This window comes from Myxocyprinus asiaticus, chromosome 42 (genome assembly GCF_019703515.2).
Source record: "Myxocyprinus asiaticus isolate MX2 ecotype Aquarium Trade chromosome 42, UBuf_Myxa_2, whole genome shotgun sequence".
In the NCBI taxonomy this organism is placed as follows: domain Eukaryota; kingdom Metazoa; phylum Chordata; class Actinopteri; order Cypriniformes; family Catostomidae; genus Myxocyprinus; species Myxocyprinus asiaticus.
Window position 1 is genome coordinate 1,134,073 of NC_059385.1, and position 15,928 is coordinate 1,150,000.

The 15,928-nt window shown below is 37.8% G+C and overlaps 1 protein-coding gene across 3 annotated transcripts in view; it reads left to right on the forward strand.

Annotated features, from left to right (window-relative positions):
• The window catches only part of LOC127433065 (netrin receptor UNC5C-like), a 260,166-nt gene that overhangs the window by 118,705 nt on the left and 125,533 nt on the right, over nucleotides 1-15,928 (forward strand). For all 3 annotated transcript variants that reach the window (XM_051684703.1, XM_051684704.1, XM_051684705.1), the window contains exon 2: nucleotides 8,572-8,799. In XM_051684703.1, the coding sequence (XP_051540663.1) occupies nucleotides 8,572-8,799 (228 nt within the window). The remainder of the gene's footprint in view (nucleotides 1-8,571; nucleotides 8,800-15,928) is intronic.

The window sequence follows — 15,928 nt, forward strand, 5'->3', positions numbered from 1 at the left end:
ACATGGGCTGACCGACAGACAGGTGTGAATGCCCACTGTGTGTGATGGAGATGTTCAAAACTACCTCTTTTCTTATTTAAGTAGTCAGTGGGCTGTTTAAACAACTGTTAGACAAAATGGTCTTAAGAAAACCCTGTTAATTACACTGGTTTTGGGCAATCAGGTGCGTGTTAAGGGGTGTTCACACACATTATTGATTTTCGAAACCAATGAATTGAGCACAACAGAATAGAAACAGAACGCAAGGGTCTTGAAATGTGTTTTTAAAAGCTGAACTATGCTAATCTTAATGTCAATGCTCATGCCACAACATGCTAAAAAAAACAAAAAAAAAAAAACAAGATGCCACAAGATAAAAGAGAAAAAAAAAAAAATATATATATATATATATATATATATAGGTGTATAAATTTCATTTAAAGACTTCTCTTGAGTGGGGTTTGTCTGGTGTGGGCGATAGCACTTATTTTCTTATCTATCCTATCGATCTGATGCCAATTACTGTCAAGGCCAATATTACTGATACCAAAATCAATGCTTATATTAAATGGATTTGTTTTGAGAGTTCTTGGGTTAAAATGGGTTATTTTAAATACTTTTTAAAAGTCTTTATATCTATACACTCAGCAGCCACTTTATTATGTACACCTGTACATCTACTTAATGTATAAAATCATGCAGATATGGGTCAGGAGCTTCAGTTAATGTTCACATCAACCATCAGAATGGGGAAAAATTAAATCTCAGTGATTTGGACCGTGGCATGATTGTTGGTGCCAGACGGGCTGGTTTGAGTATTTCTGTAACTGCTGATCTCCTGGGATTTTCACACAACAGTCTCTAGAGTGTAAAGAGAATGGTGCCAAAAACAAAAAACATCCAGTGAGCGGCAGTTCTGTGGATGGAAACCACCATTGTTAATGGTGGTGGTGGTGGTGGTGGTGGCGTAGTGGGATAAAGCACAGAACTGGTAATCAGAAGGTTGCTAGTTCGATCCCCACAGCCACCACCATTGTGTCCTTGAGCAAGGCACTTAACTCCAGGTTGCTCCAGGGGTGTTGTCCCTGTAATAATTACACTGTAAGTCACTTTGGATAAAAGGGTCTGCCAAATGCATAAATGTAAATGTAAATGACAGATGTCAGAGGAGAATGGCCAGACTGGTCCAAGCTGACAGGAAGCTGACGGGAACCCAAATAACCATGTTACAACACTTCTATGCAGAAAAAGCATTTCTGAATGTTCAACACGTCTAACCTTGAGGCGGATGGGCTACAGCAGCAGAAGACCCCTCCGGGTACCACTACTGTCAGCTTAGAACAGGAAACTGAGGCTTCAGCGGGCACAGGCTCACCAAAACTGAACAGTAGATGATTGGAAAAACATCACCTGATCTGAAAAATCTGGATTTCTGCTGAGGTACCCAATGGTAGACCCACTGCAGCCTCAGTTTTCTGTTCTTGGCTGACAGAAGTGGAACCCAACGTGGTCTTCTGCTGTTGTAGCCCATCCGACCAAAGGTTCGACATGTTGTGCATTCGGAGATGTTATTCTGCTCACTACAATTGTACAGAGTGGTTATCTGAGTTACCATAGACTTTGTCAGCTCGAACCAGTCTGGCCATTCTCCATTGACCTCTATCATCAACGAGGCATTTCTGTCCACAGAACTGCCGCTCACTGGATGTTTTTTGTTTTTGGCACCATTCTCTTTACCCTCTAGAGACTGTAGTGTGAAAATCCCAGGAGATCAGCAGTTACAGAAATACTCAAACCAGCCCGTCTGGCACCAACAATCATGCCACGGTCCAAATCACTGAGATCACATTAACTGAAGCTCCTGACCCATATCTGCATGATTTCATGCACTGCTGGTACACGATTGGCTGATTAGATAATCACATGTATAAGTAGATGTACAGGTGTACCTAATAAAGTGGCCAATGAGTGTGTATGTATATATATTTAGGCCTAAACACAAAATTTGACTCCTGTTTTATCATATATTAACCACAATTACAGAACATTATAGAATTGTAATTGAAATAAACTTGTAATAAATGTCACACTACCGATTAAAAATAAATGTAGCTTATTACAATGTATATTACATGTTTATTACCATGTTTATTACAGATCCTAGTTTATTTATTAGCTTCAAATCTTATGATATGCCTTCATTTTCATGGTCAGTAAATAATCAAATCATTAGTTTAAAACATAACTTTAGAATCAATGTTTGTTTTTGTTTTTTATGTTAGGATCAGTATGGGAAGTATCAATACTTCAGGATCCATCCGCCCATCCCTAGATTTATCATGCTAACAGTCTCACACCATCAGTTACAGTTACAGTGGAAATGTGTCCATCTGAGTTGAGGATTTAACGTATGTGCAGAATTGCAGTATAGCAAAAACAATATGTTAATGTAGCAACTTTTCCATCCCATGTGCTTAAGGGAACAAAATTGTCACTTCATCTAGCATTTATGTGCCATATCCCCAAATTTGCATACAAATACTTGAATGAAAACCCAGCTACTAACAGAATACTGCTAAACCCTCTGAGCAGTTGCATCTCTAAATTCATTCCCTTTAAAACATCGTTACTAAAATATATTGAAGCTTACAAAAAAATCTAGATGAACTCATGTATCTATTGGTCAGTTGTTGGACATCTTTAGTGTGTGCCCCGATGACGCATGTGCTACGTTACGGAACACGTTATAGGTTTGATGCACTACTGAATGTAACTGTAATCTATTTCTCTCTCTGTCTTTTGCCCACTGTAGAGCTCTGAATCAGTCGGGGCTTGTTGGCGTGAGGGCATTTTTTTTTTGTATGTGTGTGTTTTCAATTTCTCAAGTGCTTTTCGCCAGAGAGGGTCTTTTATTTTCTTTTATTTATTTTTTCTGGTGCGATGGATGTTGATGAATTGGAGCTCGCATGCAGTGAGAGCATGCCAAAGTCTTTCATGCCACTGTCTGGTCTCTTGTCCCCGCTGCGAGAGACACTGTTAAAGAGACAGACGGACAGAGCGCCGCTCCATCCGTGTCCTGAGTTCTAGGAGGCTGTTTTTAGGTCAAGGTCTGGAACGCTGGTGGGGGTCTGAGAGCGTTATGAGACTGAGAGGACTGTCAAGGGTGTAATGTAAAGTTTTCTTTTAGGGTTAGATTTTGGGTTAGTCTATTGTAATTTGAACTAGCTGTATAAAATAACTATTGGAGTCTAGTGCCCATTTTGATAACAAGTGCAAACGTGTGTGTGTCTGTGTAAGAACACAAGTCATATGAGCTTAAACTGTGTTTGGACACATGTTTGTGTGACTGAGATAATGATCGTGTTCAATGAGTCTGGCAGTTTTAGCGGGTCATGGTTCTGGTCCAGAGCAAATTGTTTAGCTGATAAACCTGCTCTGCTCTCTTCAGATACTGCCCTAAATACCCCACATACCCCCCCCCCTCCCAGAGCTCAGGCCCGCAGGGTGAACATGGCTGATGGGAACCATTTTCCTGTATGCACAACGTTAGAGTCCTGTGCCAGATGTTTAAAAAGTATAGCACCTTTACCTCGATTCTACAGGTCCCAGATGAAGCTGTTGTTTCTCAGAGGTTTCACTTTCTTTGCTCAAGAGACTTACTTAGGGCTGCAACTAACGATTATTTTGATAATCGATTAATCTAACGATTATTCAGCGATTATTGCAACGATTAATCATTAGCTCTTAACCGATTATTCAGCTTGTGCCCCGAGGTTGTATTAAACATGCTTACTAATAATAAAGAGGACAAAATCATCTTTTAAAAATACCTCTAAATGACATTCACTGAATTAAAGGAGAAAAATACTTTAAGTAAATAGTAAAACTAGTGTTATCAAGAGTTTTTGTCTTGTTTTCCATTTAAAATGGTTTAAAAATCCTTTAAAAAAAGATGCATTCACCTGAGAAGCAGCATATAAGATATTTAGACGTGCTTTAAGAGAATGTATCTTTAATATAAGTGTATTGTATATATAAGTGTATTTTTCACTTGGTTACTTCTGCGAGTGCAGTAAAGACTAACTATACTCGTATTCAAGATCTATTCTCTAAAAGCAAGTCTGCATATCTTGTCTAAATCAATGCATCTTTTCTTAAAGGATTTTTAGATATTTTAAAATATTTGTATTTTTAATATTATATTCAACATTCTCAGATAATAATTTGTTCTTCTGCAGTATATCTGCTAAAGTAAATGTACGTTGTTTTAAAGGAGTTTTAGATATTTATATTAGAAAACAAGCCAAAACAAAAACAAATCATAAACGTATTTTGTTGCGGTGTATAATGGGGCGAAGACTACCCTCTCTCACCTTTCTGTTCACTTCAATCCATCTTTAACTCACAAAAAAAACAAACTCTCTCTTATTAATAAAGCTGCGTATTGACAATGTTCTTCACGATAAGAAATGCACAGTGACACACATATTATGATTCAATAAGTCACGAGTCATCACGTTATAATCCAGCTGCATTAAGCGTGTGCGCTCGAGGGATGAGCGTCCCGTGACAGAGTGTGCATCAGCCGGTGCAGTTTCAATCTCTCCCCCTTAGATCGGGACATTCACACAACTCGTAGAAGAGGCGCTGACCACACAGAGAAATGCTAGTTTTGGAGTTTGTCGTTATTTACATGATCTTGAACTTTAATAAAGCTATAACACATGAAATATAACTGCATTAAAGGTGTAACGCCGGGGTGTTTACTTTAAAGAGCTCCGGCTCCACTTATTCCACAACGAGAGTGCTTCTCATACTTTGATGTACATCAGCTGAAGCTGTTTGGAAAGTTTAGAGTTCATCTGTGATCGGTGTAATTCTTCCTCTCCTCAGTCAGTCGTGAACTGCAGTGCTGCTCTCACACGTCATCAGTAGAGTTTAATGTGATCTCATGTTACCTTAAATGAGATCAAATGACTATTCGACAATGACAATTTTTGTTGCCAATTTTTTATTGTCAACATTGTCTAACGCAGGCTAATCGTTTCAGCCCTAGACTTAATGTTGATTTCAGTTATTATAGGTCTGAGCAATATATTGAATATTCATAATATAATCGTGATGATTTTGCTGGCAATGTAAAATCAATGTTGTGAATATCACAATGATTTTTATGCACTTTATTTGTCCACAATGCTTCCTAAAGAGTGCATCATTAGACTGATTTTTACAATCCTTCAGGGTTGCACAATTAATAAGAACAACATTAGAATCACGATATGGCCAAATGTGATTATTAATCCTTAATCATCACAAAAAATAATTAAGTAAATGTAGTTTTTGCACACTGTTCATTCATAAAAAAATATTTTATAAAAAATATATGTAGGTAAATAATGCTTTTTATTACTATGTACTCTTTTATAATGGTGCTTATAAATTAAAATGATTAAATTTAATTATTTTTTTCATTTAGTGAAAAAAAAAAATATACCCATTATTTTTTTTTTTCATTAAATGCATTATTCATTTAGACATTTCTTTTTGCTCGCAATGCTTGTTTGCTACATTTTTTATATAAAAAAAAAAAATTATAATACATAATTGTAAAGAGAGATACTGAATATTGTCAATAGGCTGAAAATATCAAGATATATATATATATTTGTAGCCATATCACCCATAAGTATTTAAGGGTTTTATTATGAATTTATGATGATTTTAAGAATCATCTTACATTTTTTTTCTATGAGTCCTTTGGACAACTAAAGAGACACAGATGATGCAATTACTGTTATGCAGTAAGCTTTAAAATTATTTTGTATGGTTAAGCATTTGATCTTGGAAGAATATGATGAGAAATACTTGACATAATATTGCAATCCCAGACTTTGGCATCATGAGCAAATCTCAACAAAAAAGAGTCACCTGAGATTACTGAGGTCTTATTCTTAGGGGAAACATCTGTGAAGCAGGAGACTTCAGCAGAAGTCTTTATTTCCTCTCATTGCTGTTCTGGAGAAACTTGTGATTTTTATAAGACCTCATTAGTTATTTTTCTTTTATATTGTGTGTTACCAGGCGATACGCATTCATATGCTATAGCAATAAGCCCTGAGAGGCTGTTTAAACACAGATTCTTGTTATTTTAAAAAGTACACACACACATGTGTAAGTTAGTCCAAGCGTCAGGGTCAAGCTGAGTTTATGGCTCCCCTTCTATTAGCAGATGATTAGGGTCTGATGACAGGGCAGGTGTGATTTAAGAGCAACCTGTGATGAAAAACAGACATTCTCTACCCAGAAACCCCTGAGGCTCAATGTGCTAATGCAGTCATACCCGTTTACCTCCATCTCACTGTTCACCTAACACTCACCCTAGACCCGACAGACACAGACGCCTCGACAGGTCCGCAGCATCATGGCTGAAATTGATGTGATGTCACCAATGCGTCCTGACAAGATTAGTTCGACACAGAGACCCGGTTCGGCCAACGTGACAGTGTGGCGTTTTGAACTCTCCCATGTGTTTCTCCCCAGATTAATTCTCGTTCCCTATAAATAATTGATGCCTGGCAGTCGGGTGTTAAGAATAGAAAATGTATTCGGAGGTGACGAATGGGACTGCAAATGGCTTTTCACATACCTCTTGTAGAGATGCATCGAATCAGAGGCCAGATCTTTGAGTATCCCACAAACACGGAGCTATTGGACGTATTGTGCAGATTCCGTCTCAAGTGCTGTTTCTTATTTTTCAAAGGGGATGTTGATTGCCTCTGTCTGTTTACTCTTCACCAAGAGGTCTGTTGCTCATCCAGCATCAGATAAATATAGGTGTGTGTTTGATGAGTAAGTCATCGGTGAGGCGAGGTGAAGCAGTCGCTCTGATGAAAGCGAGGCGTAATTACAGGGGACGACTAACTGTCTGCAACACAAATATGTGTGGAATTAAATCAACCACATCAACCTGCTTGAAAAAGACAGCAATAATGAAAACCCAGATATTCTGTTTTAGACCTCAAACTTAAAAATGCAAGTAAGTGAACAAAATAATTGGTTTAATTTATTTCTACAGGGTCGTTCCGTGACAACTCAAAAATTTGCCCAATTCCCAATGCGCTCTAAGTCCTCGTGGTGGCGTAGTGACTCGCCTCAATCCGGGTGGTGGAGGACGAATCTCAGTTGTCTCCGTGTCTGAGACCGTCAATCCGCGCATCTTATCTCGTGGCTTTTCGAGCGCGTTACCGTGGAGGCTTCACGCTATTCTCCGCCGCATCCACGCTCAACTCACCACACACCCCACCGAGAGCGAGAACCACATTATAGTGACCACGAGGTGGTTACCCCATGTGACTCTACCCTCCCTAGCAACCGGGCCAATTTGGTTGCTTAGGAGACCTGGCTGCAGTCACTCAGGAAAATTTTGCTTTTGAGAATTTTATACTGATAAAAGAATTACAAAATATGACATGTCATGTTCAGTATTTACTAAGTAACCCGTTATTTTGAAGAAGGGGTCAAAATGACAATTTTCGCTTATGATTTTGGAGCAAAACTACAAGATGAAAAAATAACCTTAGAAAGATGTCAGTGTCATGATTTCATTTTTACACACAGATTGGTAGATCTATTACTAATATCAGTTGACTTCAGCAACAGTTGTTGCATTATATGCTAATGGTGCAAGTCCAAAAATGGGAAAAAAAACGTTTTTGTGTTGTTTTTCGAAAATTGGAGTGCCAATAACACCAGAAGTATTAAAGATATCTTAATATCCTTTTAGATTCTGGTTCAGAACAAACCTTTCTTTTTCTGTTTTCTTTTTTAAGGCCCTACATAGTTGAATCCCAGAGATGTGGAGCTCTCAATGTGGCTCCATCTGAAAACTGTTAAAACGGACTTATTTTCAATGTTAAAATACCAAATGTGGTTCACATGGTATGAAGCTAAGTTTTTCTCATCCAACAAAACAAAGGTCTGAAGTAGAAATATTCCTTTTTACTTGTTTATTCAGAAAAGGTAAACATTTCAGCCAGGGAAGTTTCTGAAATTTGGTTGATTTGACATGGATTAACCCTTTAGCTTTTTATTATACAAATTGTTCCAAAGTGGCTTTACAAAGAACACTTGATTTCACACATCATTGCATTAGGACATGTGTCTGAACAACACAAGGGGTGTTGTAGCGGTCATTAATGTTAACTACAGTAAGATCTTCTGTCATGGCGGTGCAACAGTGTTTAACTAGTTTGAATTGTTCATTAAACTGTTGACATGTTTTTAAAGCTAGCTACATGAATGATAACACATTGGCCAAGAATTCTGTTTGCATTGGTGTGCCTGTGTAGTGTTTCTGGTCTTACATACAAAACATCAGACCTGCAGTTGATTACAGACAACAATTGCTCTGTAATGGCCAACTGGTGCTGTTTTGCTTTAGCTATTTGAACAGTAGCTCACATTCAAGCAGCCTTCCAGGCAAACACATGTGCATAAACACGCCCAATAAAACACGGAATAACTCTCTGGTGTTACTCCTGTTTTTAGACTAACTCCTCGTTTTCTCTTGTTTTTTTTTTCCACCATCTGTAGATGACGACTATCTGGGATTGGGCGAGCTCCCAGAGACCTTCCCTTCCGATCCACCTGAGCCCCTCCCACACTTCCTGATGGAGCCAGAAGAGGCGTACATCGTCAAGAACAAACCTGTCAATCTCTACTGCAAGGCCACGCCCGCCACGCAGATCTACTTCAAATGCAACAGCGAGTGGGTGCATCAGAAAGAGCACACTGTGGAGGAGCGTGTCGACGAAACCTCCGGTTAGTACCGATGGGGGTGTTTGGGGTGGTCAGTGTTTCAGTGTTAGGGCTGTCACGATTATAAAATTTGGCTGAGGATTGTCATACCCCTTTAAGTACAAGTTGTTCATTCATGTTTAACTTGAAAGCTTATAATAAAATAGGGGTGCATGATTTCCTTTTAAGGCTTGAAAAATATTGCACAAGGATAGAATGACATATATAAATAATATAAAATAAAAAAATCCAAATACTTTAAATGTCTCTCTTCTGTCAACTTTAGTATTATATTATATTATATTATGGAAGTCTTAAATTCTTCACTTTCACATGTTATTTTAAGGCTCTCCCATTAATCCCATGAGTGCTTATTTTGCATGAAGGAACCAAAAATGCAGTTTTCATGGCATTTCTATATGCTTTAAAATTCTATTATTTAGACAATAAAATCTGATTGGAATTTGAAGTGCACAGTAATCACGCTTTTAATAAACTTTATTTTTACAGTATAGAGCACCTTAAAAGGTAGCTTCTCTAGGCGCTTTACAGGAAAAAACTAGATATAAAAATCTTAATGATAAAAAAGGACACTATATAAACATAGTATATATGAAAACATTATTGAAGGAATATTCCGGGTTCAATACATGTTAAGCTCAATTGACAGCATTTGTGTCATAATGTTGATTACCACAAAAATGTATTTCGACTCGTCCCTCCTTTTCTTTAATAAAAGCAAAAATGTGTGTTCCAGTGAGACACTTACAATGGAAGTCAATGGGGTCAATCTGTAAACATTAAAATACTCACTGTTTCAAAAGTATAGACACAAGACATAAACAATATGTGTGTTAACATGATTTTACTGTGATTAAATCACTTACTAACCACATCTGTGTAGTTATAGCCAATTTTACAACTTGGTTGCCATGACGATGTAAATCTATAAACCTTGTAATCTCACTCATTTTTGCACATTGTGCATGCAAGCATGATTTAAACAACTTTAAAGCACAAATACACAAGTTTTAACCGAAGTATTAATGTAAGTGCTTTAAACTCTCCACAAATGGGTCCCATTGACTTATTGTAAGTGCCTCACTGGAACCCATATTTTTGCTTTTTTTTTTTTTTTAAGAAATGGACGGATGAGTCAATATTATAATTTTGGTTATAAACATTATACCACGATTGAACCCGGAATATTCCTTTAATAATGACCGAATATAAAAATAAAACAGTCAAGTAAAAGGTTCTGAAATGATTGCAATCAGGTGATTATGTAATCTGTGACAGTGGGGTTAACAAAGTAAAAAAAAAAAGTGTAAACATGAGAAAGGGCGCTCCAAAAACCGTAGAACTCGCAGAAACTGTCACCCCTCAGGCGTTGGAAAATCAAGCGAATGAATAATTCAGAGAAACTTTTTACAATGCCCCCCCCCCCCCCCCACCGTGCCAGTGCCTGTAATGAGAGTGGGATCCCTCGGCCTTGTTAAACTCGACGAGGCCACGAAGAGAAGCCCATAAAGCTAGCATCAGACAGCTACTGCGCTATTACTGTTGTCTTCTTTGCGGTTGGTGTCTCTTTCGTGGACATCATTAGGACACGAGATAGCAAAATGTTTTGATGCTATTGAAATCTTGTTTGAGACACTTGATTCACACAAATTCTCTGGTAACAAACACACAGGGGACGCAGTCGAGACAAGCCCAAAAAGTCTTGAACAAAAGTGATGCGACTGCGCTGACCAGCCTCTACATTTCAAGAGCACTTAAGAGGCGTCAAGTCTTTTTCACTCGCTGTATGTCTGGTCCGTTTTTTTATTTTTTCTCGTTGCGCCAGTATCTCACTCATTCTGTAGAGTTCAGTGTTTCTCAGCTCGTTTTATCAGTCTTGCCCTTTTCTTCAGTGCTGCTGTTGTCTGTGAAGACGACATTTAGTGATTCAAGTGCCTGTGGCATCTCAAGTGTCTCCATGTGATGTCTCGCCTTTTGAATCAAAACATCAATGCTCAGAACCTTAAGAACAGCACGGCCAACTTCATGCAGCAGTACAATATGGTTGTCTGTCTTGTTTGGAGTTATAAATACGGTTAAGTTCTCATGCATTTTGGTTATGAAAGAGCATGAAAACAGCATTAATTATTATAAGTAGGAATGTCCTGATATTAGGGTTACATTGTATACCAGTGCTACGGTAGTATCACGATACTAAAGCTTCAAAATACTGCCGGTGCCACAGTATTTTTTAAACGGTAGTACTGTTAATATGTTAAAGTTATGCTGTATGTACGGTAGTAAATATTATTTACACTAAGACCTTCATTTGAATCAGACCTATGTCTGCAATAACATTATAAATGTCTTTTTGAGTGGCGTCCCCTTCACGCAGTGCCCTTTAAGAGCGCAAAATGCTGTTTAGAATTTGCCCTTATATGATATTGTTTATTTTTCAATGTGTGGTTTTCCCATGCTTCAAACACACACGTCTGAATCCCAGCGTGTTAATTTGGCGGTCATTTCTCCTAATGCATAACATGGATTTAAATAAAACATTGGAGATTGAGAAGCTTTTTTTTAAAAAAAAAGCAATTCACGTAGTGAGATTTGGAATGATTTGGGTTTTTGCCTGATGAGACTTGGAAAGCCCATCAGCCGTGAACGTCTACAGAGATATTAAGCCAAACGGGGAAACACCATCAACCTTATTAAACCCCTTCGGACGCAACCCACTGCCTCTGCAGAATAAACATGGATTAGTGCCACTTCATTTAATCTAAATGCTTTATCTTAACGTTATCAGATTTATCGTTTCTCAGAAATTCAAACTTTGCACTCGTTTCATTTTTTTCCAGCTACAAATGCATGGTGGTGGTAACTTCGCACTTATGATCAGATCGGTTTGACCACGTCTCTGAACCGGTGTATGTGTAATCTGCATTTGCTCTGATGTTTATCAGGAGAGGGGGCTGAAGCGGTTGTAATAATGAAACGGCTGCTCAAAACAGTCTTTTCAACGTTACGATATCTATTTTTATGTTACCAACATTCAAATAATAGAAATAATGGAACAAAAGTTAAAAACCGTTGCCGTTTGAACTGGCGATTTTGATCCATTTGAGCCTTCTCCCAGTTCATCCATCTGTTATTTTCGCCACTTCCGGAGCAACACGTGAAATGGCTAGTTTCTAAGAAGCACCTTTGCTGCGACAAACTGCGTTAAGAATTAACACACTATCGTGTGGTATCGTGATACTTTAGCTGGTATAGTATTGTAAGATATGATTATGGTATCGGGACAACCCTACCTGATACTGATAATGGTATCGGAATCGTGTCCGATACTGTGCTCAAGTACATTTACGTGTAAATAGGCTCTGATACAAAAAAAAAAAAAACCCGATGCCATCTGATGTCAAGTCATTTTTATGTGTATAGCACTTCTCACAACACATATCGTTTCAAAGCAGCTTTACAGAAAATCATGCATTAACAAAAAATTTAACTGTAATATCTATAAAGTCTTAGAGTCATCATTGTGTAGTTTGATTAAATATGATTGTAAATTGTGTATAAAAATTGTAATAAATAATAATTTGTAACAGTTCATGGATGGGCAAGGAGGAGGCGGGAACCGGCAGAACAGTAAACAAAGTTTTAATGAGAAACAAACACACATGCATCATGAATATAATGCCAATATTAGTTATTTGTGTGCAGTGCAAGTCATGGTTTAAAATGAGTAAACTAGGTAAGTATTAAGGGTCAGTGTTGAAACAAAGATTTTGTATGAACTGTAAGATTAATGACTAATGTCTTTGAAGTTCACATTGATGAATTGTCCCTTGTTAGTTGGCTGATGAAGGCTTTTGTTGGCAATTAATTGATAGTCTATGTAATCCATTATAAGACTGTAGTCCATTAATAGACAAAAGTGATGCAGGCAGAGATCAATGAGGTGCATCACAGTTCAACCAGCAGGTCATTTTGGTGAGTTTTGGTGGGGTCTGTCCTAAGTCCAAGGTTCAGGCAGTGGCATATGAAGAATCCGTCGTCTTACAGTTGGAGTTGGCATCAACTCATCCTCTGAAGTCCATAATGTACGAGTTGCTTAAACATTCAGTGCACAAGTGAAATCCACGATGTGTCTTAGTGTGATTATTAAACAGCAAAGGCTGTAATTTAATGAAAAAAGTGTGCACATACAGACTACATATTTAGTTAATTAAATCACAGCCTTTTGCGGTTTAAAATCACACTGAGTCACATTGCAGACCTGCTTTTCCGGAGATGTGAAGCTGTCATCAAACCAGCTTCACTCAGTATCCTGCCAAAATAAAAGCTTAATTTAAATGGACAAAAATATGACAAAAATAATGTATAACAACACTGTGTTGTTACTAGTTGCGTAATATTCAATATAATAATAATAATAAAATGATTGTGTTATATTTACGCAATACCTCATATCTGTGATGCTCTGTTGTGCAGCACTTTATTTAACACAAATAACTTAAGTATTTTATTTTGAGGAACTGTATATAAGCACTTAATATGATCAAATTAATGCAATGTCATTTGATTAAAGTTTTATTGAATTCATTTATTTATACACCCTTTGATGACAAAATTTAATTAAACGGTTGAATGTGGAATGTGTGTTAAAAAAAAATTATCAAATGGGCCATACTGTACATGTTAACATGCAGAAATGCTTCTGTTCATAAAATATAATATACAACAGTTAGTTCCGGTCCTCGAATCTGATTGGACGAGAGACGATCCATGAGTACTGATGGTCTCACACCATCAGCACTCGGATGCTTCACTGTGTATATCACTCCGCTTGTGTTTGTGCCATTCTAAACTAAAGTGTAAGAGCAGTGCAGATGTGTTAAGAGCTACTGTATGTGTCTCTTGACATTACATATGTTAGCCAGCAGGTGGCAGCAAAAGATCATTTTTGTGTGTAATATAAGCCAATTAGGTGACGTGAAGTGAGTCAGCATCAGTCAGTGTTTTCATTCATCAGCACTACGTGATCGCTCGGATTACTACTACACTACTAAAGCTGGGAAATAGCTTTTAACAGCTTTAAACTAAGAACTTCAGCATTAAGGCTCATCACAGCTGAGAGACACAACAGACTGATTAATTACACAAACTCAAGGCGCTTACCTCTTACTGGAGTTTCCACATTGGAGAGGACATGCTGTTTAAAATGGCGGAGGAGATTGTGGTTTCTGTAGTGAAAGATTTTGTGCACCGGCTACCACGAAATAGGGAGAAATACCCCCGTTTGGACGGCTATTTTTCCACTGATAAAGCTGATCTTCAGAAAGCTGACTAACACACTACAGCATCATCAACAGGTGATCGCACACACTCCATCTCTCTCTCTCTTTCTCTCTCACTCACTCACTCACACACACACAGACACACACACACCATCCTTGTTTATCTAATAACTTGTTAGAAACAGCCCAAGCCGTGATACTATTTCTAAAGTGACGCTTTTGAATTACTAACGAAGGCTTGGACGCATCATTTGGTTTGAACCAGCAACGGTAGATTCTGATCCGTTATGTAAGAAAGTAGTTCCATGCACAAATGTGTTTTTTATTACCGTACTCAGTTTTTCCTAATTTTTTTTAATTGACTTGTTCATTGAACTGTTGTATATAAGCAATACCAAACTTGCAATCATGCTATAATGGCCCTAAATCAGCACTGCTGTGATTACATACGACCAAATCACAGCAGTGCTGATTTAGGGCCATATAGCACTCTTGCTCGTGTGATATTGCTTAAATATCCCCCCATACATTTGCAAAATAATCCTTATTGATAGCCTTTACATCTTGGTTTTAATTTGTGTTACAGTTGTTGAAACCAATAAAGTCAGCAGGTCGGCTCTCATGGTTTTGATTATAGTGATTATTTTATAAAGATATTTTTCTGTTAAATTTTATAACGTGTTATAATTTTACAGTGTTGTATTTGAAAACAATGTAACATAAAAAATAAATAAATAAACCCGATGTTGGCGAGTACCGAAAAGGAAGTATCGGTACTCGTCTCCAAAATATGGTATCGGGTAATCCCTAATTATAAGTAGTTCCTGGTTTGATGAATACATTATTCACTTAAAGGGATAGTTCACCATAAATGAAAATCATTTACTCACCCTCATGCTGTTCCAAACCATTCTGCCTAACATCTCCTTTTGTGTTCCACAGACGAAATAGTCATGAGGGGCATAAATGATGACAGAAATATTATAATTTTTGGATGAACTTACCTTTTAACATCACCACATTCTTTCCAAACTGTTACAAAGTTTCAAATGAACAAATTTGCAAATGAACACTGCAAATAAATGAATAAAAAAGAAACCACTTTATCTATTTACAAGCATTGACTGTATGATTGTAGTCAGTGTGATGTGTGACGTTTTTAAACGTGACCGTGCAGCTGCTCTGGACGATGCTGGAGCGTGTGCATGTGTCTGTGGGGATTTAATATCCAGCCGTTCAATACAGATGTGTTCAGAGCCGCATTGAAAAGAACGCCAAAGTGTGTGATTGCTACCTGTGCACTCGCCACGACAACTCAGTTTCCCTTTCTAGAAGCTGAATGCAGCCAATCAAAGCAGCCGTGCAGTCTGTAATGGCTCCAGAGCCCTTGGGGTATTTGATTCTCTCTCAAAGTCACTGACCATTGTGCTTCAACTAAAGGGCCTTAACACATACACACACAGAATACAACACGTTTATAGTGGCACATCGGACAGACATGATGAATTTAATGGAAACCGTGAAAGGGGAAATTAAGGGATCTTCATTTGTGTGTTGGGGTTTCAGTTTAACGCTTGTGCCAAACTGATTTCCGATCATCACGTTGATGGTTTTCTTAGCTTTGACACTGATGAGGGAGAGGTTAACGCGCATGTCACCCCTCATCTGCTCATGTTGGAGGAGTTTGTGTGCTGAGAGCCGCCACATATCACAACAACTTTATCCTCAAGATCCCAGAGGCGCCATCAGTCCTTCGCCATGTTTCTCCCTCTCATTTTTCCTGAAATCATTAGCTATGGGCCTCATTCATGAAATACAAGCAGAATCATTCGTAAAACCGTAGTAACATAAAT